At 41.5% G+C, this 25,104-nt stretch overlaps 1 protein-coding gene across 2 annotated transcripts in view; it reads left to right on the forward strand.

Moving 5' to 3' along the window:
• Positions 1-21,449, forward strand: part of efna4 (ephrin A4) — a 34,007-nt gene extending 12,558 nt beyond the window's left edge. The window contains exons 2-5 of one of the 2 annotated variants that reach the window (XM_085292049.1): positions 7,706-8,004; positions 13,277-13,345; positions 18,483-18,509; positions 19,104-21,449. In XM_085292049.1, the coding sequence (XP_085148175.1) occupies positions 7,706-8,004; positions 13,277-13,345; positions 18,483-18,509; positions 19,104-19,186 (478 nt within the window). In that variant the 3' untranslated portion in view covers positions 19,187-21,449. The remainder of the gene's footprint in view (positions 1-7,705; positions 8,005-13,276; positions 13,346-18,482; positions 18,510-19,103) is intronic. The other variant, XM_085292050.1, reaches the window with a different exon arrangement.
• The last annotated feature ends 3,655 nt before the right edge of the window (positions 21,450-25,104 follow it).

Below are 25,104 nucleotides of genomic sequence, written 5' to 3' on the forward strand. Positions count from 1 at the left end.
TGTACACCCCCTTTTCGTCCATGCACTCTGCTCTCGTCCCGTGCACATTTTTTTTTTTTTTTTTAGCCGTGCGCGCGCACACTTTCACCATCACTCTTCTCTTCACGAGAGCTCAAACTCTTCGCCTTCTGCCTCTTTTCTCCCTTACACTAATCTTAAAAGTGTGGGCGCTACCGCTCAGGGAAGGTGAGAGAGTGGAGCCAGACTTTTAGCTGCTGCAGCGCTGGTGGGTATAGTGAGGCAACATTTCGCCATACACTGTTTCTGGCCAATTGGTGAAAATTAAAAAGAAAAAGGACCCATAGACTGCCAGACTGCACTCTTGGCCATTTATGCTGTAGACCGTAATTTCATACCTCAAAGGAAAAAAATCACTGGAAAGCTTATTTTTGGATCAGACTGGACCACACATGGCGAGTTGTGCCCGTGTATGAGAGAGGTCTGTCACAGAAGGGGATGATGGTTTCTGCAGACATCCTGCCATATCAAAATGGCTCCGATGAATTGGTTTCCATACTGATGGGTCCTCTGGGCCTGAATTGGGCAATTTTCTTCAGCTCTGCTGGCCATAGCTATGCATCCTGTTGTGCTGCTGAGTCTCATAGAACAGACACATATACACAAACTGAAGAGAACCTTTGCCGTAACAGGCAGAAAATAGACTCTGTCTTTACCTAAGGCTGAGAGTCCTTTAGGCCTGAAGCAGCAAGGCTGTGTGTTTGTGTATCTGTGTATTTTATCAGTGTCTGGGAATTGATAGCGAATGTGGTTCCATGAGGCAACCTGCTGATTCACACAGTTTGAATGAGAAGTGAAGAGGTATGAATACCCTGTGCCTTCTGGTCATTTAATAGAGCCTGGAGGGCAGGAAAGGTGCAACCAATCACTTCATCTAGTTTACTCACATATGCACACCCACAGCCATCATTATAAGCGCTTACATACTCATATTAAAGCACAATGCAGTGTATTTGAACATGTGGACACACATATCCTTTTGAGGACGGAGGTTTTTTGCCTGGGTGATGACACAGGAATTTCCTGGGAAATGTTGAGCAGTGGTGGAAAGCCACCTAGATCCTAATGCATATTAATGCAAAAGTGCTCAGAACTTGCATATGAAGATAAAACAGACAGAGACAGGAGGGGGAAAATGTAGCAGGAAAGTTCGCGCAGCACTCACATTTGGAGATTGGGAGTTTGTAGAAAAGCAAACGGTCTGGTGGAGAGGAGAGCAACACTTCCTGCTGACCTTGAACAAAGCAGAGACACACAAATGCATACACACTTGTGTAGAGGCATACCAGACAGGAAAGGGTAGATAAGCACGGCAGCTTATTTCCCTTAAGTCTCTCTTTCCTCTCTGTGAGGAGTGGTTGATCAGTGTTTGGCCACAGTTTGATGACACTGAGAATCTAAAGAGGTGGGGTTTGCAGAGTGTTGAGGATGTGGGGTGGTAGGAGGGTTGTTTAAGGATTTCTGAGCCAGCTGGGCAGGCGGGGTCGTGGGGGGGGGCCCAGATGGTCAGAGGTGGGGGGTGACATCCTTGTTTGTGTGCGTTGAGGGGAGTAAGCACCAGGTTAGACACAACATTGGTGTTTGGGCTCTGGACACAGTAAGGCTTTGTGTGAGCATGGAGGGGGGCACGGCTTTGGGAACGGGGGGTGGAGGGGCCCTCATTCTGTTTTCTTTTACGTTTATGTAAAGAGTAATCGACTGGGAGAAAGGGACATGGTGAACAGCAAGGTTAGAACCAAATTCTAACAAAAAGTATTGAGTATCAAAGTACTGCTCAATCTGCTTGAGTTTCTTCAAGAAGTTTCACCTCTCAGGCTTCTTCAGTTGTTACTGACTGGGAAGGACTCCCAGGCATCCTCCAAACCAGTTAGATAGAACTGAAGGAGTTCATTTTAGATATAACCTACCATGACCCAGCTGACTGAGAATCTCCACAATTTCCTTTTGAAAATAGGATAGCCTGTAGAGTAGGAGTTAACTGAAGCTTTGCAGACCTCAAGGAAAGACTCTTCAGTTATCTGGCTCATTCCCTTTTCTCTACTGTACTGTCTTTGGGCTCTCTTTGTCATGAAATCTCCCATACTTTCCATCAGTTGAGCTGCATTGCAGCTCGTCCTATAAAAGTCTTCCCAAAACAGACATATTAACTTGAAAAATGTATTGGTATTAGTTGTGCTCACTTTCAGTCATCTTTCATGTCTTCTGTAATCAAATCTGTCTCTAGTAGCAGTTAATTGTGATTCAGTGCCTGGTTGTTATCATTTGGTACCAAAACATATTGAAAAAAATCAGTTTGTAGAATGACATTTAGCAGCAATAACTTGAAGCAATAATTTTGGGCATGACTTTATCAGTCTCTCACATCATTGAGAAGGAATTTTGGTGTTTAGTTCTTCGAGGTTTTTGGGCATTTGTTCATACACAGATCTCTTAATGTCCCATCAAAGATTTTCAGTCAGGTTGAAGTCTTTAACTGGCTTTAATTAGGCCATTGCAGCACTTTTCTTTTCTTCTTCAGTCATTTTATTGTAGATTTGTTGCTGTGCTTCGGATTATCATCCTGTTACATGACCCAATTTCAGCCAAGATTTGGCTGTCAGACAGATGTGCTCACATTTGACTCTGGAACACTTCGGTATACATGATCATGAGTTCATGATTGACTCAAGAACAGCGAAGTGCCCTGGCCCTGTGCCTCAAAACAAGTCGAAATCACCCCTCCACCACCATGCTTCATAGTTGGTATGAGGTTGATGGTATGATGTGTTTGGGTTTCTGAGAGTTTTGGCTGAACATCTCTGCTTTGGTGTTGTCTCTCCAAAGCCTTCACATAAAGACCTAAGCTGTGTTGCCATGTGACATGTAGCTCTTTGCTTTTTGGGTTTTTCCTACAGTTTCTGTGGGCATTGCATGGGCTGACCTTGGGCTGATGGGACAACCACTCCTGACTAATGCTCAGTAAATCAGGATTAGCAGCACCTGGCTGCTACTTACTTTAATTCCGGTGGGGGCAAAATACAGGACTACATGCAGCAATGCAAAAATCATTTTTACATGACTGTATGTCTTTGTGAAGCCGATAGAAATTAGAAGTAGACTGTATGTAAAAGATGCATTTTCAAATTCCCGTTTTAACCCTTTAAAGTCTAAAACAATTGCCGGGAAACGTTATAAAAATGAAGTGCTTAGTGAACGTGTTGATGGAAAAAAAAAAAAACCTAAAAATATATATATATTTTTTTTTTTTTGCAAAATAAAAATATACATAAATTTTAAAAAAAATCCATAAGTAGCCACACCCTAAATATTAGCTCAATTCATTGTTTTTGTTTGTTAGTTTGTTTTGTTTTTGACTGTTTTTGGTGACTTTGGTGGTTTAAGAAACACTGGAATTATTTTTCAGACTCAGAGGTTCAGTCCATCTTTTACATACAGTCTGTGGGTTGATTACATATTGGGTAGAGCTAATTGCAGAGCTGCTGTGGCTGGTGGGGCATTGGTAATATTTTTCCGTATTTCAGGTTTATGGGTGAGCATCTGACCACATGCTGTATGGCATGGCCATAAAGCAGCGGCTCGGGTTTGAGTCCGACCAATCCTTTGCCGCGTGTCTTCCCCTCTCTCTTTCCCCGCTTTCCAGTCCACCTCCACTGCCACTATCCAATTAAGGCAAAAGCCCAAACAAATTTCAGTATATTTCAGCCTCTGCATCCTGCTAAGCAAGCTTGTCAGATAGCTCATTCGCTAATGAGTAAGTTTGCCTGAGAAACTTTGTATCATCGACTCCAGTGTCAAAACTGACTGCAAATTCTGTACTTAATGGAACAGTTTATGCTACAGCAGAGTACAGTTGCATTAAATTTTATGGTGCAATAAAGCCAATATGACTCCATGGGTTTCCATTCCCTTCAAGGTTATGAGTCGCAAGACAGTTTGTAGCTGGTCAAGAGTACAGTGTTTGTGTTAATGTTCATTAACAGTAACAATAATTAAAAACTATGACAGTCATTATGGTTGTATGTGAATATTGAAGTTGCGTTATTCATTTTGAGTAATGACTCACCTTGCACCCACTCATCTTTCATCATCAAGGTGATTTCCCACCCATCGTGCAATGCACAAAGAAAAGAAAAAGGAACAACACTTTAAAAGCGTATCTTTCTTGAAAGCACCAAAGATCTGTGTTACTACAGTATCCAACATGAAGACTGAAACTGTGTCACGCTATGCCTAGCCAAGGTAGGGTGACCATGGCGTGCTGTGCCTAGTCAGCGTAGTGCCCAGAGTTAACAGTCATCCTGCTGTGATTGGCCAAAGAAGGAGTGAAGCTAGACCAAGCCTTCTGGCCTCCTATTGTCACCTGAAGGAACCAATAAGCTTTTACTAAGGGCTTTGTTTATTTAACCTACTGTACTCTGACTGTATATATACATTTCCTGCATTCATTCGGCATGCACAGTACAGTGTAAGTATGTTATTAGCATTTTCATTATAGCAGAATATTTGTATCCCCGGTGTTTATGTGAAGTACTTTCGTTAAGTGCTCTAGTATATTCGAGATGCATAGCATGCAGCTGCTGTGCGTGATCAAGTATCCTTTCTGTATTCCTGAAGCTGTGTTGCAAGATTGTTGCTCCTTTAATTATTCTCTCATATTAAAGGATCAAAGGTCTCTGCCACAGTGAACTCCCTGCATTTCATTATTATCGCACACGCACACTTTTGCCTTTGTCTGCACACATTTACATGGACACATCCGCAGCATGTCAGCTATGTTCAGTCTTTCAATTCCGCATTTGATTTCCTGTGATTATAAAGGGATAAATGTTGGTCTTTTCAAGTTCTTCACTGAAGAACCCAGCATGTTATTTTTGATTCTGCTCCTCTGTGAGATTTTTCTTTATCAACCACAAGCTTGCACCAGTCCTGAGAAGGGTGTCATTGATAGCCCTGTGGCATGAGGGACAGAGCATGTTTTATTCTCCTGAAGTACTTTCATGTCCTGGTGCTTGTGAACATGTGTTTGTGTGTATTCCCGCCAACGTGTGCCAAAATGCAGTGAGTGTGTGTTCTGTGCCTTTTCCCTCTCCCTCTGGACCCAGCCAATCCTCTTTGTTGCTTCCATAGGTTTCTCCCACCGATAGGCTGCTTCAGCGCTCTGTTCTATGACACCCACAGCTCCACAGTGCTCCCATGATGCCCCTGTGCTGTCACCACTCTGCTGCATGGCAGCTGGCAGGAGGGGAGGATGCTGAGTGTAATTAGGGCGTACCCAAGCCTACTAGGACCAGAGAGGGGGGGTGGAAGAGGCAAGAAAGAGGGCTGACAGTTTGACATCAGTACAGCACACCAACTCTGTAATTGCTGGCATACATATGGTGCAACCCAAGGTTGCAAGGTTGTGTGGGGTAGCGAGTGGGGTAATATGGGATAGAGAGAAGTCAAAAATAGGAGGGAGAATGCAGGCTGAAGAAATAGATGGAGGATGGGTTCACGTCATCCAGAGCGGAGAACAACAAGGGAGGAGATGGAGTAGAAGCAGGGAGTAAGGAAAAATGCGTAGTGGGCTTTTGGGTGGGGAAAACAGGACCTAAGGAATGCAGAAGAAGCTGGAGCTGAATGACATGTATAGCAGGGGGTGCAGCATGTTGACACAGCACACGTCTATTATTACATGCACATACACGCACACACCTGCACACACACTTCCACAGCTGGCGCACCTAAGCAAACATTTCTCTGCCCCAGAGGGGCTTTAAAAATCACCACGGATAGTATGAAGAGTAAATGTAGTGTTGTGCTTGTGTGTATGTGCTTTTTTTGCGTTAGCGTTCTCTTAATTAGAAATTCAAGTGCTTTTCTATGGCTGTAATTAGAGCGCACAGGTAATAGAGCTGTCGCACATAACTGCGCACACAAACACACGTGCACAGAGGGGATATTGATCAGGGGAGAGTGTGTGTGCGCGTGTGTGTCCTGAGCGAGGGATCCTGATCGATGGTGTCCTGTCCTGTGGATAGATTGCCAATTCTGCACGGTCGCTATTGAGCAGGAAGCAGCTTTGGTGAGATTTGCCTCCAGGGTCTCACCTGCATCCCCAAGACACACACACACACACACACACAGTCACACATGCCTTTCTGCTTTTGTGGTCTCACACAGAAATACACACCTGCTGCACACGTGCTCAGCTTCAGAGTTAACACAACGCTCATTTCTATTCTACTTTTTGAGCTTTAGCCTCCTTCTCGCCGACACTCTTGTCATTTCTCCTCTCATTGCTCCATCCATCTTTGATACTCTCTGCAGATTTGTTGGACCGTCTCAGTCTCTTGCTTCCTGTCATTTCTATCCGTTTCATTTTGGCTTGCATCACTTCTGTCTCATCCTCCTCCTTCTCCACACTGATTTCTTCCTCTTATTTATTCTTTTGGTCTACTCTCTGTCCGCCTACTTAACTTCAGAGTACTCTGCCGTGCACCACCACCGCCATCCCCTCCCCATTCCACGCTCCTTTTCCCTCCCATGTTCCCCTTGACTGACTCCCAGCACTCCTTCCTCTCTCCTCCGCTCTGTCACCCCTCTATAAAGAGTCCCACTGACGGACCTGAACCTTCTGCCCAAGCCACATTCTGCCCCTCATTCTTTGCTCCTGCACTCCATGCGAAGAGGAGACCAATTAAAGTCCGTCTCCTCTCTTCTTCCACTCCGTTGTTCTTCTCTCTGTGTGTCTGCACTCAGGCTCTCTGGGGTCACTAATTAAAACACTTTACTTTTCTCTTTACTCCACTTTTTGCACCTGTATGTCCAACTTCTTCCTTTGGCTTCTTTTTAAACATATTTTTGTTCCAGCTTTTCTTCATCCTGTCTCCAAAACTTTCTTTTCACCAACCTCCTTCTGTCTGCCTGTGGGACTCGTCTCATGTCTCTTCATCACTCACAGGCCTTTCCTCCATTTGTCACACGTTTCCCTTCCTATTTCTTGTCTCCCTCTTTGTTCTTTCATGAAGTCTTATGATATCTTTATGTTAAGTTAACCTCTCTTGCTTTGTCTTACATCTTCTTCCCTTCTGACTTTATTCTCATTCTTTCATTCACATATTAGCTTGTACATGGGAAACTCTTTATACTGCGGGCTGACAGGAAGTCAGAATCCTCACTCTGAAAGATCGCACATTATGCAGCTGCTCTGTCCTAATGATGCTGTCTTGTCCAGAGTTGTTGTTATGCCAAACTCCAGTCAGCCTTGACTGACATGGTTGTACATGCACATGCACATCCGCTTACGTTTGTACACACATCTATCTGTCTATCTGTGCTGTGCAGTGGGAGAGTGGAAAGGAGAGGGAGTCGAGTTTATTTTACGCTGAACTCCCCTCAGTGGTCTTAATTAGCATGTGAGGAATTTTTGCTCTCTCTAGCTGACACTCAGCATCGTCACTGGTCCAGAAGTGTAGCTGTAGCATTTGAATCCCACCAAATTCTTGTATTAAAAAAGATCAAAATGTTGTTTTATTGCCTGTCACAAGTGTTGGATGTGCATTTGGAAAATTGTGGAATTCCTGTCCTTTCTCTCGCTCTTTCTCTACGTGTCTGCAGTCTATCACTGCCTCCCCCCTCCTTCAGTCATGTATCAGTCTCTAATTGCTACATGCAGTATTAATGCCGTTGTCGTTCTTCCTTCCAGGTTAACAGCAGGTGATCTGTCTGTCCAGCTGAATTTCAACGATTACCTGGACATCCACTGCCCCCACTACCCCAACGAGGAGGCCGTGGGTCACGGGCAGCCGGAGACCCTTGCCCTCTACCTGGTGGGAGAAGAGTCGTTCCAAGGCTGTGTAGAGACCAGGGGGGCCATCAAGAGGTGGGAGTGTAACACCCCTTTTGCTCCATATGGACCAGTGCGCTTCTCAGAAAAGATCCAAAGGTTCACGCCCTTCTCACTGGGGTTTGAGTTTCTGCCAGGGAGACACTACTACTACAGCTGTGAGTAGATGATGTGTATGTTTTTGTGTGTTGGGAGAGGGTAAACCGATTTAGAGAGTCAAACATATCACAGCTTGAGCTCAGTGTTATATGAAATTTTCTGACATGCCTGATGTTTGATGATCAGTCATGTGACAGATATAACAAATAGATACACCGTTAGTTATTTAGCAGCCATACAAAAAATTCCTAACTTAATTGTCTGATTTTTAGAGATATCAAAAGTCAAACATGTCTTAATATGCAACAATTTTGAAGCTTATATGCAGACAAATCGGTCTGCAAGTTGTTGTTGTTATTTGTTGCTTTGATTCTTGTCAGTTTCCAGAAATATGAATAAATGGATACAAATTTTTCCATTATATCAGTGCCCTGAGATTTTTTGTCCAGCCAACAAACACCATCTGATTTTTAGTTTAGCATAAGAAGAATGTTGCTTTGAATCTGAAGTATTTAATATTAAATAAATGTTAAGTATTAATATGAGTTAAGCATCTAAAATCATTAGTATTAATCATTATTTTGTTTCTATCTAACTCCTAATGGCACATTTCGGGGCATTTCAGCACTACAGTTGGCATTTCAGAAGCATCGATATGGTATTGATATTAATTCCCAGCCTTTGTCACGTGATTATTTAAATAAGATCAATAGTATACGTTTTTGCTGCGCATAATCTGTCATCATTTTTATGATCGTGTTTAAGTGAAACAATGAATATTCGCTCCAGCTCCTTACACCCTAATAAAACAGCCCCAAAAGAAAAAGAAATCTAAATATTTAATGTTTCAGTTCATCAGTCTGTGCAAAGACACCTGTGCAGGAGATGATGTGGCGGCCAGAAAGCCTTATTTAAAGGATAAAAAGGTTTCACTGTTGCTTAAGCCAACGTGTTTTTTATGAGTGTCGGCAAACTGCAGCTTTCTGAATGCCATTAATGTTATCCATAAATTCATGCTGAATGACATTAATATGATGTTTTCATAAACCTGTAGGCTGTTGTACAATTTAAGTGATGGTTTCTCCGTAACATCCTCCTGCAATCCTCTCCCCTCACTCATTTATTTCAAACCACTGGAGGGAAAAAAGGGGAGGGAAAGATACAGAAGATGGCTTAGTGGCTGTAAAATCAGTTGCCTTTTTTTTTGCTTGCTTTTTTACAACTTCTGGTGTAAGTCCAAGAGGAGGGAGGGCATGAAACGAAAGCAGAAAATGAAAGAGTCAAGCGAATGCATAGTACGGAAGGGTGACAACAAAGAGACAAAAAAGTGTAGGTGGAAGAAATCGAGATCAATACACGGTGACAGCGAGGGAGGAAAAAAAGGCAGGCAGAGAAGCAGACGGAGGTAGAGAAGCGTGGAAGAGTGACACGGGGAGAAAAAGAGCAAAAGATGGACACAGTCTCACAGTACGGGAAGGGTGGGGGGAGAAAGGGATGGGAGGATGGATGAGTGGAACCCAAATGGGAGAGAGAAAAGTGGGGAACAACAAAAGTGATGGATGGAAATGAAGGAAAAGAAAGAATCTTTACATAAATTACTGCTGCGGTCTGAGGGACAATGGAGCATTGTGAGGGTATGAGACACGCTCACGCACACTAACACACACACACAAACGTATGTATGTACGCACATGCACACTGGGCTATTGTGGTAGTTCATGCCAGTTCACAGAAAAGCAACAATAGGTCTTACCCCCTGGTTTGGGTCACATCGGGCTTTGGGCGATTGTGTGTGTTTTGTCCACATCAAAGATAAGGCGTAAAGTTGGTCCAAATGTCTGGCTCTGGGGTGTGTGCACTGAATGGGCCCGCAGCACCGGAGACTGCATAATGGCATTAGCCCGGGAGAACAGTACAATGGTATTAGAAACACTAATGGCATTAGTTGGCTGAGTCTGAGCCGGGCCCAGCTCATCTCTCCCACAGACTATGACAGTGACAACCCACTGCCTCCTGGTCTCTGCCCTACTGCTCACCCTGCTGACCAAGACCCATTGGGTCTCCATATCTAGATCCCCAAAAACAGGAAACACCTTTACATCCTCTGATAGTCAGCTCTTCCCAACAGTGGCCAGAGTAATGGTGACAAAGAGAGCTTAGAACAACAGATCTCACTGCTTTGACAACAATCACAAGAAATTTGAAAAATGCGGCAGATAAAGGAAAGCCGAGGAAACGAACAAAGGACTTGACATTTGGAGAGTCACCAGTAAATTATTACAAATAGGAAAACGCAGAAACAGTTAACAAAAGCTTTGAGTTGAAACATTATGAACTGATGGACATAATTCAGAGCCCAGTGTCATAAAATTGCAATGCATTTTTTTTCACCATTTAACAAAAAGACTGGAGCGTGTCACTTTTTCCACTATACAGGGCCCTCAAAAACCACAATGGAATCAAAACAGCGTTGCTAATAACAAGCACACTCATTCCTTTTACAGTTTTTACTGCTCTTTACTGGTGGCTCCCTTAATTCTTCGTGGCACATTTTCAACGAAGTGCTAGGAACGTTTTGGTTCATATTGACGTGATAGCGTCACACATGCTGCAGAGTTCTTGTCTCTGTGATGTGAATCTATCGTTCCACCACATCCGATGTTGCATTCAGATCTAGTGACCGTGGAGTTCATTTAAGTACACCAAACAGATTTTCATGTTCAAGAAACCAGGTTAAGATGATTTGTGCCTTATCCTGCTGTAGTCATAAAGGGATAGACATGGCCAGCAACAATGCTCAGGTAAGCTGTGGTGTTTTAAACAATGTTTGTAGTAAGGTGTCCAAAGTGTGCAAAGAAAATATCCCTCACCATTACACCACCGCTAGCTTGAACTGTTAATACAAGCAGGATGCTTTTATTTTTACACCACATTCTGACTCTAACATCTGAATGTTGCTGCAGAAAGTCCAGGCAACATTTTTCCAAGCTTCTGTTGTCCAGTTTTGGTGAACCCGAGTGAACTCACTTTCCTATTCTTAGCTGACAGGGCTGGCGCCCGCTGTGGTCTTCAGCTGTTGTAGCGCAGGTGCTTTAAGATTTTACATGGTTGTGCATTGCATAGCTTTCTTGTAACAAGTGAGTTAAGTTACTATTGACCTCTGACATCGCCTAGAGAACTGTTGCTCACTGGATGTTTTCAGTTTTTCTCTGTAAAAGTTAGAGATGGTTGTGTAGGAAAATCCAAGTAAAGCATCAGTTCCTGAAATACTCACACCAACCGGTCTAGCACCAACAACAACCATCCCATATGGAAAAGAAAAAGTAAAAACTTATAAAAGACTTGCATAAGATGTGGCCTACTTCATATAGTGAATCATATCAGGCTTACATGATTTACTCATAAAAGTGGCCACTTTCTCATTACTTTCATATATTGTCTTAGTAAGTATCCAAAACTTACAAGTTTCATTTATATAATTTTTCAAGGGATCTTATATCTGTTTTCACTCTTGTATGCTTTTCATACAAGTTTCACACAAAACAGATACAAACTTTATAAGATTTATATATATCGTTTCCATATGGGATGCTACGTTCAAAGTCACTTTAATCGCCTTCCACGTTCTGGGGGTCAGTAGAAGCAGGTTGTCTCAAGCATGTCTACGTGCTTAAATGTGTTGCACTGCTGTCATTTGATCAACACAAATAGCTGATTAGATATTTGCATTAACAACGAGTTGACCTTCTGTGCCTAACAAAGTGGCCAGTGGGTGTAGATGGTTGTCACTCCATTTATTCCTATGAAAGTTGCTAAAGTAGAAATTCCCACCAGCTTTCTGACTTTGTGAAATTCGTTTTATCTGGGAAAAAATGTACCAGTGTGTGACGAGTAGATGCTGCAATTTATTCATTCAGTTTGACCGTTTACATGTCTGAATGTAGATCTAGAGGGTCTGTTAATAAACTCTGGATCCTGCCAGCTAAAAGTAGAACTTTAGAAAACACATTTGATGAAAAAACTGAATTAACATTTTGTGTTGAATAATGATCATAGTGAATTGTTTTGAGACTGGGCTATGGAGTAATTAACAAACTAGATGATCTTTTTTAACCATTAACTTAACATTAAGTTGCTCAGTTCATTTGAACCTGTGTTGTGGCAGTGTAGCTATATTTAATCTCCCGATGTGCTAACATTGGTTAGTAGAAACGTTTTAATCTATTGTCAGTGCCCCTTAAGTAATAATGTTTTTGGGAAAGTGCCTTTTGTCTTAGACTTACAAGTGCATGTAAGACAGATTTTTTTAACCGACTTAGCTTTAAAGCATATTTGGGTAAACAGAGCTCTGGTTCTTTGGCGTAGCAGTGGTAGCACACCAGCTGCTATGACACGTTGAAGTGGCTACTCTGTGAAAAAGGCCCATTATGCTAGCACAATGGAGCATCATATTTTGTAAACCTTGTTTCATTTTCAGTATTATTTGTTTTTCTATGAACACAATAAAAAAAAAAAGCTTTGAAAAGCTGGATAACTTGACATGTTTTAGAGAGGTGAAAGATGGGCGAACGAAGAGCGTGTTACATTTCTGTTAAAACCGCAAGGTTTGAACAAATTTTGGATTACTGCGCTTTCAAATTGCCCTTCTAGTTCCTGTTTGTGATGGAGCTGCTTCAGTCGTCATAAGCATAACCCAGTTCTGCAGCTCCACTGTCACTCTGTGCTGTACCACAGACTTCTCGGAGGACTTGCTGCGTCTTATCAGTCGAAAGTGTCGGTACAAAGTGAGACAAACTGTTGGTAATCGTACACTCGACTTGTGTGTTGGGCCTTGAATTTGTTGCGTTTTTATTCAAAGATAAAAAGCCTTTAACTGCAGTTTCCAGACACATTTGTTTTGCAAAAGCAGCGTTAGAGTGGCAGGTAATACCGCTGATGTTTGCCTGTGTTCCCATGTGAGCCATAATCTGAGTGGATCGAAAGTGTTGCGTTCTGTAATGGTTGCACTCTCGATTGTGTTGCATTGTTTTTTATTTAGTTGTGTAGATGAGTGTGATGAGTACACACAGGGAGTGTTTTTTGGGGGGAGATGTCATGAGTTATTGATATGGTTAAAACAGAAAACCTAAATAAATAACCTTGCTGTTCCTTAAGCTTATAATATGAATTCACCAGCAGGAGCACAGGACTTCTCAAAGAGTACATTTCTGTTTTGGAAGAGTTTCATTCAGCAAGTGTTAATTACATTTTTTTTTAATATTGGCTAACCGATTGTTGGATTTATTAAGTGTGAAGCTTATTTACATTTTTTCTTTTCCTTGTTCTTTCCAGCTCTACCCACAGATGAAGGCCCTCCTCTGCCATGTATGAAGTTGCGCGTCACAGTGTGCTGTGCGCCCAGTGAGTACACTCCTCTTTTCATCTGTTGTTTCTTTCATGCTCACCCCCGCCCCACTTTGTACACCAAGACACTCTTTTCTCTGCCTCTCACATCTCTGCTACATGGGCTGTATAGCATCATGTTTAGACTTCTGCTTATCCCCTCTAAAGTACCTTCTGCTTTCTTCTCTTTTCTCTTTTTTAAAAATTTGTGCCGTAATCATTGAAACCTAACGCATCTGTATGCTTCAAAATATTTATCTTTACCATATAAATGAGACAACATCTTCTAAAACACATTTTACCCCTCCCCTACTCTCTCCCTCGCTCTCTTTTTTTAAAACTACCTTCCTCATTCTCTCTCAATCACTCTGTCCCCATCTGAAATTCCCAGAGTTGATCTAATCCAGAGCCCGCCTGGAGTAATGTTAGTCTTCCAGTCCAGTGAGCTGCCCATTCCGGTTGGGAATGTTGCCCAGTCACAGTGGGAATCCCTGTATAGTTGTCAGTGTGTGCGTGGGAGCCTTTCTATGTGTACTACCAAGTGCGCTTTTTTTTGGTTTTTGTGGGTTTCTGCATCTATGGGCCTTTGCGTGCATTCTTCTGGAGTTCAATTTGTACAACTGTAAGTGTGTGTGTGTGTATACGCCCACATGCGTGTCTCAGACGCCCGTCCCAGTTCCCATCCCAGTGTTATCTGCAGGGGGTTTGTTGCGCTAACACGCACTTGTACTAAAGAAACTGGTGTCGTGGTTGTCTAATCAATCAGCACTGACTAAATTCATCAGTTTGGGAAAAAAAGAGAAGACAATTAAAGTGGAATAAAAGGAGCTCCGGCCGTCTCCGAATGGTTCTCACCATCCTGGTGATACGGGGAGTAATTTGCTGCGTTATTACCAGAATGAAGGCTGATGACTTTTTTTATATGCTAATTATCCTGCTGTCATTAATTAGAAATACCACAGATAGTTGTTCAGTGAGAAAATGCTAATGCAGTCTTGACCTTCTGACAGCTTTTCCCTGATCAGCCCGTCTGAGCCAAAAATAATCAAAATATTTGCAATCACCTGGATCGTGCATGCAGGGAGACATGAGTTTGACTTTACTGTAAGAATCTATTTACTTCATAGCAGAAAGACTTCCCCTTCAAAGATACACATATGTCAATGTACTGTTCCTTGTCTCATTTTTTCCCCTCTTAGCCTCTCATCCTATTTCTTAACCAAAACTAATCCCGACTAAATTTCAGGATCTCCGTCTCCTTGTCTTTGACTCCCCCCACTACTCCAACCTCCTGCTCTTTCTTTCTTCAGTCTTCTGTCATTCCTGAAGTGGCACTAATCCCCCCCTTCTCTCTGTCTCTTCAGCTCTCTCCTCCCTTCCTCATTTTTTATGATCTTTCGCTACTGGAGCAAAACTAATCTAGGCACCATCCATAGCAGTGTCTTACACGTCCTCCACCCGACTCTCCCACCCCACCCCCCCAGACCCCGCCCCACTCCACCTCCCCTATCTTTCCCGTGTTCTCTCTATCTCTTTGTTGTATCTCCATATCTACAGTTATTCACCGACTCCCCGTCTTCCCGTTTCTCTTCTTCGCTCCATCTCTGTCACGCACACGCTGTGCGGCGAGTGCGTTGGGATGAGAATGCATGAGGCCGGCGAGATGGGAGCAAATTAGATGGATGAGAGAGGAGATGAAGGAGAGTTGTAGGATTTCTCTTTCTCTCTTTGGCTGTCCATTAGTGGCGGTTTACCACAGCTGTTGTTGTGTTGTTCCCTGTGGTAACACCTCGCATACTCCCTAGTTCCTTCCTGCTCAGGTTCCCTTTTATCTGACAGGTAGCATGGCAGCAGGGCACACAGTGCCTTTATACTCGCTGAGTGTGTGTGTGTGTGTGTGTGGCCGCTGGTGATGGCAGCTCCTGTCCTTCAGCTACATCTCTTATCTAAACTTCAAAACACGCACCTCCCTCCCTCCTCCTCCTCTTTTTACAGAAAGAAGCCCATATAATTAAAAGTTCAATACGGGGATGCCCCTGTTATGGGTGTTTGAATTTATTATAGGAGTGCACACACACACACAAAATGACCCACTGCCTCACAACACGACTGAAGGACAGAGTGGTGACAGTGAGCGAGTCCATCAGGTACGCTGTCATTGCTCCAAGGTCAGCTACCACTCTCCGGTCCCTCGATCTCCTCTCCAGTGTGTGAATGTGTGTTTATCGCCTTAATTTAACCGAAGAACACAACAAAGTAGGCAGGGCAGACTCGTTGACACGGGAGGCTCCTAATGATGTTGTGCACACATGGCTCTCCGCGACGTTGTTTCCCTAACTTGTTTTTTGTCGTGTTGTAAAGCGTGTTTCGGCTCTTTAGGCTTCGGTTCTGAATTTTAGCACAGCGATGTGTGTGATGATGTGATGTTTAATTGAGCAAAACTGTCAGGAATCACACAAGAGAAAGGACTTTGCTGAAAGCCTGTGTTGCATCAGAAAACAGGGCTTTGAATCGGCATCAGCAGACTGCTGTCGTGTGAAATCTGTGGCGCCCTGCAGCCCTCAATTGCATCTTTCATTGGCTCGCTTTGCCTCTTACTCTACGCTCACCTTTTTTTTTTTTTTTTGTTGTTGTTGTTACGCTGCAACTTTTTCCCTAAAACTCATCCTGTTGTGTTTATCTCTCTTGTTCTTCTTGTCACTCTGTCTCGCTGCCTTTCTGTTTTTCAGCCGTCCTACTGTGAGAAACCATTACAGACCAACTCTCCTCTCTCTCTAATTGATTCCCTTTCTCTCTCTGTCTCTCTTCCCTTTTTTTCTGCCGTTCTCCTGCTGTGAGCAGTCCGTTACATTCATTTCAGTTTACAGAGCTTCACCATTTTCCCCACTTTCTTTCTCCCTTTTTTCCATCCATTTTTTTTTCTAATTTCTTACTCCAGTGCCCTCCTTAACCCCCTCCCGCCCAAATACCTTTGTACCCTCTGAACTCATTATACTCAGGGACAAGACTCGAACAGCGACGTGCACAAACCGCTCGCCCAGCCGAGCTCGCTCGGATCCCGAACTTCGGACTCAAAATGGACTTTCCCCGTCTTCATCGATTTGCGCGTTTCGTTATTCGTTCGCGATTTTATTTTTGTTTTTCAGTTAAGCGATTAAAAATCAGATTTGGTTAACGTTACCTCCTGCTCGTGTAAAATGGCGGCATGAGAGGAGAGGTGGGATGGTGGAACATTGTCTGTCTCTGCAGTGGGGCGTTATGCTGACTGAAGAACACACACACACACACACGTTTCCACCGCCATACACACATTCACTTAACCATGGTTGTGCATGTACAGTTACACATGCGGCTTGTTTCTGACTGCAGTGCAGAGAGGGCACTCTTCTTGCAGTCACGCCACCATGGGCACCATTTTGTCGCGGGGGGCTCGCCATGACCATAATTGTGATGTTGACACAAACGAATGTCCGAACATTCGGCTTCTGCGCAAATGATGTGATTAAAGTCGGATCAAAACACACATATCAAACACACCCGAGCAAACACAAGGCATTTATGAGCAAATTTTATTTTCCACCTGCGCATTATGTGCGAGTTACACGTAACGCTAACTGTTAGTGTACCGTTGAGAAGTTTTACTCTTAAAATACAGGTTTTATTTTTTTAAAAACTAACATGAATAAGCTTTCCCATCCAAATGTCCACCTATATAAAGATATTAATATATTTTCATTGTACAATTTCAAGTTGAGAAGCAATTTTGTGGTCCTTGAAATGCGTTTAAATATTTTTATTGTACATATTTTAAATAAACAATTTTGAGAACATTTTCATGGAGCGCAGAAAGGCCGTTTAGATAGGAACTCTCTGCTACTTTTGTCTGTTTGCTTTTGGGGGGGGGGGGGGGTTCCCGCTGTTTCTCACACACTTACACACACATACTCACACAAGCTCTGCACAAGGCCCAGACCTCTAATCCTTTGTTAACCCTTAGATGGTCACTGTTCGCACAGAAATAATGTAGTGACTTGTGTCAGCACAACAGTCACACAGGAAGAAACTGTGGGATATAGCGTTAGTTATCCTGGCATCATCGATACACATTCTGCGTGTGTGTGTGTGTGTGTGTGTGTGTGTGTGTGTGTGGGGTGCAGGTATTATTAATGTTGTGGGGTCTGAAATCTGCAGTCACGTTATGGGGACGCGTCTTCCTTATGGGTGCACACAAGCAGTTAAGTTACGGTTACATCTCCAGGAAATAAATGCAGTTTGTGTCTTGTGAGCGTTCAGGGTTGCAGTTCTCCGAGGTTGGTTCAAGGCCATAGATTCATTTAATAACACCTGCAATTGTGCAAGCTCATCCTCGTTCCCTGACCCTCTGTACGCTCTCACTGGTATTATATGGCGCTTCTCTATCAGGAGGGATTTTTAACCGTTTTCAGCCCCACTACCTGTATTTTTTTTGTCCTTTCTTTAAGCCCTCCCTGTTCCTGCATCATAGCATCCTCCATTCTTCCCTCCATTATTTCCTTTTAGTCCCCCTCCTGCTGAGAAAGTGACGCCCAGACACAAACAGCCTCATATCCCGTCTCTTTCTCTCCCTCCCTTTTCTCTCTGTCTGACCTTGTTTCAATCTTTCCAACCTTCTTTTTTTTTTTTTTTTTGTGCCGTACTTTCTCACTCGAGTCTCCACTGCTCTCCCTTTCATCTTCTGTCCACTTCTTGGTTTCGCTCTGTCATTTTGAATTTTCTTTTATTTTTCCCTCCCTCTTTTTCATTTCCTGTATCCCCTCTGTATAATTTTGATCATTCTTACTCTTTCTAATTTACATAACACTATCTTTTCCTGTTGCCATGCTTCTCAAGCTCTTTTTTTTTTATCCGACCTTTAGAAGAATTTGCATAGGGGACATATTTAGGGTTGCACAGCCAGTCAGTACTCATTTTTCATGGCGTTAGTCTTTGAGTAATGGTAAATACCTTCCCCTGGTCATTTGTCTGTTTCTTGCTCCTCTTGTTCCACAAAGCAGCAGCTTTATTGAGAAAGTTAAGCATGGAAAAAATGACTAATCAGCAACTTGTTTCTTTGCCTCAACTTTATCTAAATCTTTTCTCTCCCACCCCCACCCCCCATCCCACTTGCTTATTCCAGCATCAGAAGGTTCAAAACAAAAACAAGGTGAGATGCAACGTCTTAAACTGGAGTTACTTACAATCTTTCCGCCATATGTGCATGCTTACACGATTAACAGACAGGTCGCACCTCTGTGTCTTCTCTCATTTACTGCAATGTTCAAACACGCTTTAAACGTAAGATAAACAAGTCAAAAGAAGTGGAACAAAAGCGATTGCTGAATTAATGGACATTGATGTGTCGCTTTACCAGCCTCCACTGGCCTGGGAAGTTTCCACAAAGAGATTTTAACCAATTCGACCACAAGGGCATTAGTGATTTGTGGCGCTGATGTTAGTTGACAAGATGTAAAACACAATCAGTGCTCCAGTTTGACCTAAAAGTGTTTAATGGGGTTGGGGTCAGGGCTTTGTTTAAGCCAGTCAGTTCATCTAGTGCTACTCAGAAAACCCAGAGGCTTTGCAAAACTGTTGCTATTAATTTGAAGACGAGTTGGTATCTGAATTAACATCATATCCTGTCACTGTTTAGATCTCTCTTGAAAAGCAAGGACAAGCCCAAATCTTAGAAAACAGATTTGAGCAAATTTGTGTATATGTCGTGTATGAGTTGAAGATTTTTCATACATCTCTGTTTCAGAAACCGTACCTCTAAGTAGTGGATCCTCACTCAGGACAGCGTCACCGCCGCTCCTCCTCATCGTGCTCCTGTTGACTACCTGAACTGTCCGTCCTCATCGCTGACCTCCCACCAGTTCTCCGTGGGAATGTGGCGTACAAGTACGCCTCTGCACTACTTGTGAATTACACAATGCCATATTTGCTAAGCTATTGCAAAATGACACTTATTGCCTCGTGGCTGTTTACGTGTGAAAATCTGGAAAGAATCGGACATCTTCTCCAAAACGGGGCCACGGTGAGCCAGGAACTGACATTATGAATCACAATGATTCATTTCTGATTATTTTGTTTTCCTACCTGTTGTGTAAGTAATACCACTTAATATCAATTCTACAGCTAAGCCTGACTGTAAGACTCATATCCCAGTCTGATTTCAGAGGAATAATGAGTCAGTCTGGACCCATACCAAGTTTTTCTTTGTTTCTTGTTTTGTTTCTCATTTTCAACCTGGTGAAAAGTGGCCAAATAAACACATACTACTGTACTTAGCGGCTCAGGTTAGAGGTCACTAGTTAGCTGGTGACTTCTTTACTTTGTTCTGACATGCTGTACTTTGCTATGCGCAAATACCTGAATGATCCTTCATTGCCTCGTTTCTGACGTGATCGAGACACATGTGTTCTACTTTTTTAACTAATTAGATTTTGAAACAAAAGGCATTTTCGGAGGAACTGGGGAATATTCTCGAAGAGGGAGGCTGGGCTCCTGCGCCCCCTGCTGGGATTAAACTGGTTGTACTGGAGTTGAACTGGGTTTACCGTAAACCCAGAAACTGGACACTAGAATCTGGTGCTGTATGTTAATAATGGGACCTGGGACAGCGTTTGTCCTCTCTGATTTGCCACTCCACTGTTCTGCATCTGCACCCTTAATAAGCAGAACGGAGAGGTTTATGGGTAGCTGGACAGCATCAGCTCATCTCACTCCACTGAACACACTGTGGAACTGATTGGTTGATTCTCCTGTTGGTCCAGCAGTTGTGCAGATAAGGATACAAACTATTTGCTCCTTTAGTTGTTCTTTGTTTTGTTTTGTTTTTCACATGTTTTCCTTTAGCTTTTGCTGTATAGTTAATATAATCTGCCAGAAAAAAAAGATGTATTGACTATGCAACACATTTTAGTGAGAACTTACCTTTTTTATTTAACAACAAAAATTTGACTAAAAACAATGATTTTTTTTTTTTTCATATGTGTGCATTTACTGGTATATTTTTCAGTACGCTCTGCTGTGATGTAGTTTCTCAAGCTAAGTGATTTAAATGTTGTTTATTTCTTGTTTTTGCTTTTTTGTGCTTTTAAAGAAAGTCCTTCCAAATTATAGACACTCGTTTAAAAAATCCTAACAAATTAAAATTCATTTATTTTTCAAATTAGATATTTTTAAATTAGAGAAGACGTACATGTGTATTTTTCATTGAAATTAAATTAAGGTAATATATTTATTACATCACAAAATTATCTACCCAAAATATTTGAGTGACTTGTGTTAGAAAAATCTGTAGGTTAATTGTACACGTTATCCTAGCTTTACATATATATAATATTTGAGTGTCAACTTGAGTGTCAAAATGCTGTAAATCGCACCAATCATGTCAATGTTTTTTTTTTATATATATCATTTTATTCTTAAATGGGTGACAAATGTTTGAAGATTTTTTTTTAAATATCCTGGTCAGTGATGTAGTTCTTCCCCCAACATCATGTAGTCTACTACTAGGCGGTTTATGTGTGTTCTGCTTTCACATTTTAGTGAAGAATGTAGCTTCTTCTGTGAAGAGCCAACTGCAATCTGAGCCTTTTTTATGTGGCTAAACAACAAAATAAATATGATTGCATTTAAATGGTTTGAGTACATGATTATTTATCTTTTAAACATATTGAGTTGTTTATGTAACCACCGTCTCAGTGACGACACACACACACACGTTTTTATTGGTGGGACACACACACATTCATTCAGTGCAATACACCAGAGTATAGAGATAAGGAGACTTCTGGGACTTGAAATGACCTTGTGGTGTAAGAGGCCGTTGTAATGTGAGTAACCTAGTGGAATATCGAGCAGAGTTTTTATCTGTGGGGCCAAAGCCTGATAAGATTCAGATACCCAATAGACTTCAAGTATTAATAGACTTTGTAGCATCATAGCCCATACATTGACCTTAAGGTAGTTATTTTCGGTCAGGTCGAAGGCTGGTTTTAGCCCTAAAGGAGATGTTTCTGTTTTATGTTTTTTTTAAAACATAGAGGTGTTCATCCAAATAAGCTGTAAATGCATTTCCATTTATATAGGCTGTAATATAGAATGTGAAGATTGTGAAGCTAGGGAGGCAATTTCCTGGATAATGGGACTAATGCTTCTATTTCATGGTTTATGATCTCTTCTGATGACATGTTTGGTACTGTTGAGGCATGTTGTTGTGAAGTGGCTTTGATTTTTGACCTTCACATTCCAGAGCTCATGCTTGGATTTTTATTTATTTATTTTTTTACCATTGAGAATGATAAAGTAAGCATACTCAAATCAGCAGAAAGAGAATTATGCTTTTAGAGTGGTGTAAAAGGACTTTATAAGCAGTAGCACCTCTCTGTGTGTTGCGTGTTAAACTGCATGGATGTTTACTCCTGCAAAAGCATGCACACACCAAAAGCTTTCGTGTAATAGTTCTAGCTTTGATTTAAAACCTGAAACACTGGAACAATCATATCAAATATTACAATTCTGATATTTTATTCCTCACTTTATGGATGTTGACTCTTGTTATGTGTTGATATGCAAATGCTGGAATTGAAGTAAACGTCCAAAACGAAGTTTATAATTGTAGACAGATGTTGCCGTATAATATAAATTTAGAAGATCGTAAAAATCCCACCAAGTTTCCGCCGAGGTTTTCCGGGATGACTGCATTCATAAACAGTTTATGCAAGGCCAAATTTACTTTTTAACTATGTCTGACAAAAAAAATAATTCTTACAAGATGAAGCAGAGCTCCGCAAATAACCCTGTAATTACAGTGTATGGAATTTCGGGACTGCAGACTCTGTTGTCACATGTTGACCCACATTTGATTGCAGCTCGGCTGAATAATAAGGCTTGCATTGTTGGTGTTGATTACATATTTTGAAATATAAGATGTTAGATATTAATAGAGACAAAGAATATTTATCTGCGTTAAAATTTCAATTAATTTTATGTGTTTTACATTTGTGTGGTTATAGTTTAGTCACTCAATTCAGGGCTTTTTCATTGTTTGTTTGTTTTAAGGGTGCAGTCTTGGTTTTTTGGTGTATAGATTATATACTTTTTTTTTTTTCAAGAGTCCCCTGAATTTGCTGTAGTAAAATTATGCCTGGGATAGAAGACGCTGTAATGTTTTCCTACTTGGAGAATGCTTTTCAGAGCCTCTCAGCATGTAATCAGCACCTCGATCGTGTATATTTCACATTTTTCAGAACCAAAGTGAAGTCAGATGAGAGAAAGCATGCCCTCCTGAATACATTAGGTTCCTAATAAAATGTGTTTCAAGATCTGAAATGTGCTGCTTAGCTTTTATTTCAGTCAAAAACTAATATCATCACCTCTGGGGAATCTGCGTTCCCTTTCTTTGGTCATTCTGTCGCTGGAAGCCTTCATCTGGCACCAAACCTTCAATGTGTTATTTCAAACGATGTTCATGTATTATGTATGTTTTTGTCAACATTTCTTGTAGGGATATTTTTTTCAGCCTTCACTATTCAGCATGATTTATGTATATAATGTATATATTTATGCAAGTTTCACAACAGTCTGTAAGTATCAAATTCTTCTGAAAGTGGAAGCTTTCACTGGACTCACCTGTAAGCAGAAGTTGTACCTACGAGTAAGATTCGAGAAATGGTGGCTTTCTAAGCCAGTCTACACGAGCGTGATATGAAAACTGAAGCTCGGATTGCACAAACACTAAGAACGATTCTTTAGTGATAATCGTGGAAGCATCCAATAATTCAACTTTTTAAAGAAAAGGAGTGTATTTGTTACTTTTTTGTACATGTTAGTTTAGCGATTTATATCAGTAATTTAACTGTTTTATGAGAAAAAGAAACCTATCAGACAAATTGTTATTTTAAAATGTGTTTTCAGACACATGGAAGGGATTTTTAATCTCATTAACTCATTTTGATGAAGTCATTAAAGTGATATTTCCCAACTTTATTAAAGTAGAGTTCTTAAAGGTTCCACTGAGATGACTTTATACGTTTTATTGATGGCTTGAGCCAGTTAAACATGTCATGGGTGCCAAAATAAAGCTCCACTGATCTTTCCAGCTCACCAATCTGTGGTAATCTTTAGTTGTCATCTTTGTGCACATCTGCCCGCTTCCAAACAGAACAGCATTTTGCATCAGGAAACGGGACTAAATCGCAGTTTGAAATCTCCTTACCTTTCAATCTCGCAGCTCAGGACTTCCAGCTTTTCTAACATGAGGAAACAGAAGCTGCGTGAAGGGGGAAAGTCTTTTTCTGTCGGGTTCAGATGTCTCTAAGCAGCATTCGGTGTTATTTACTCCTGAAGGCACTGCCTCAGCTGTGTGTGCAGTATTTTAGCCCTGTAAAATAGCTCTTACTAATATTTGGATAAAGGACTACGTTAAAGTCGAGTGCAATCAGAAAAATGTCACTTGACATCTCTTGCACATATTGCGTTTCCTTTTTCAATACTTTATAATCCAATACAGTATATATTTCCGAGGGTGAAAAATTTGCCCCTTTATGCAGTGGAGAGTAAAAGACTTAAGATGCTAAATCTGTGAAGAGGGTTATAACAAGCAGAGTTTTTACTTAGAGTTCTCAAAATTCAATTCGAGGATATCCTCCCTTTTTTCTCTGACGTTTCATTTCGCTTGATTTGCCAGAGATGCATTAAGAGTATTTTCAATAGCTCTCAAAGTCTATAGTTAAACCACACTCTTCCTTATATATAGTTGGATGTAAAAGTTTGGGCTCCCCTGTTTTCCACAGATTTCTACATATTTTATTGAAGTGAAAAGACATAAAGGCGCTACAGCGAAGAGAAATGAAAATGAGCCAGAAACTGAATCCTCATCTGACTCTGGGAAAGTCAACAAGCAAGCTTACTGTACATTTTGTTAAATCCTGGCATTATACACTTGAGTCTTTGAATTACCAGCATTGTGGGAAATGTACATGACTCCTTTTGTAAAAGGACTAACAATAAACACACCAGGTAATATTTGATACAACTTTGATCCTCGTTAACTGCCCATTATGACAACACTGTACCAGTTTAAAGCGGACTCTCTGGAGCACTGTTCATTTGAAACACTAGGTTGATTTGGGCTCTCTAATGCTTTTGATTATGTTAATGCACAACTTGAAATCAGGGATAAAATAACATGAAATAATGTTGCAAGTTTTAGCAGCCGTCTACTTGCAAAGCTTCAGAACTTCTTTTAATTGTTAGACCTTAATCGACTCACTTATAAGGCAGGTCAAGAACTGTGATTAGGAAGTGTCAGCCAACAACTTTTCAAACCTTGTGGTAATACTCAGCAACCATAGGCTGAGAAACTGACTGAGGTTCAGAAAAATTCAACTAATTGATGCCTACAAAGCAGGGGAAGGCTATAAAAAGATATCAAAGTGCTTCCAGCTTGCAATTTCCACTGTCTGAAATGTCATTAAGAAATGGCACATAAGGGGAACTCTGGAGGTCAGGACAAGATCTGGAAACCCAGAAAACTTTCTGATAAAACTGCAAGACTGCCATGCAAAGAAGCAAAGGAAAAAAAACATAGGGTTTAGTTGACGCATACGTGACGGTGACTGTGCAGCACTGATGTACAAACAGGGGTTTATTTTAAAGGAAATGTAACCTCTGATCTCATTATAAAAATTCACATCTAAGGTTTGCTAAGCACCTTGTTGAGCGGCTTTGAAAACAAGTGCAATGGACAGATG

Source organism: Mchenga conophoros, linkage group LG11 (genome assembly GCF_057382185.1).
Source record: "Mchenga conophoros isolate Kocher_MC1m ecotype Shallow Benthic linkage group LG11, M_conophoros_male_GT1.1, whole genome shotgun sequence".
In the NCBI taxonomy this organism is placed as follows: Eukaryota; Metazoa; Chordata; class Actinopteri; order Cichliformes; family Cichlidae; genus Mchenga; species Mchenga conophoros.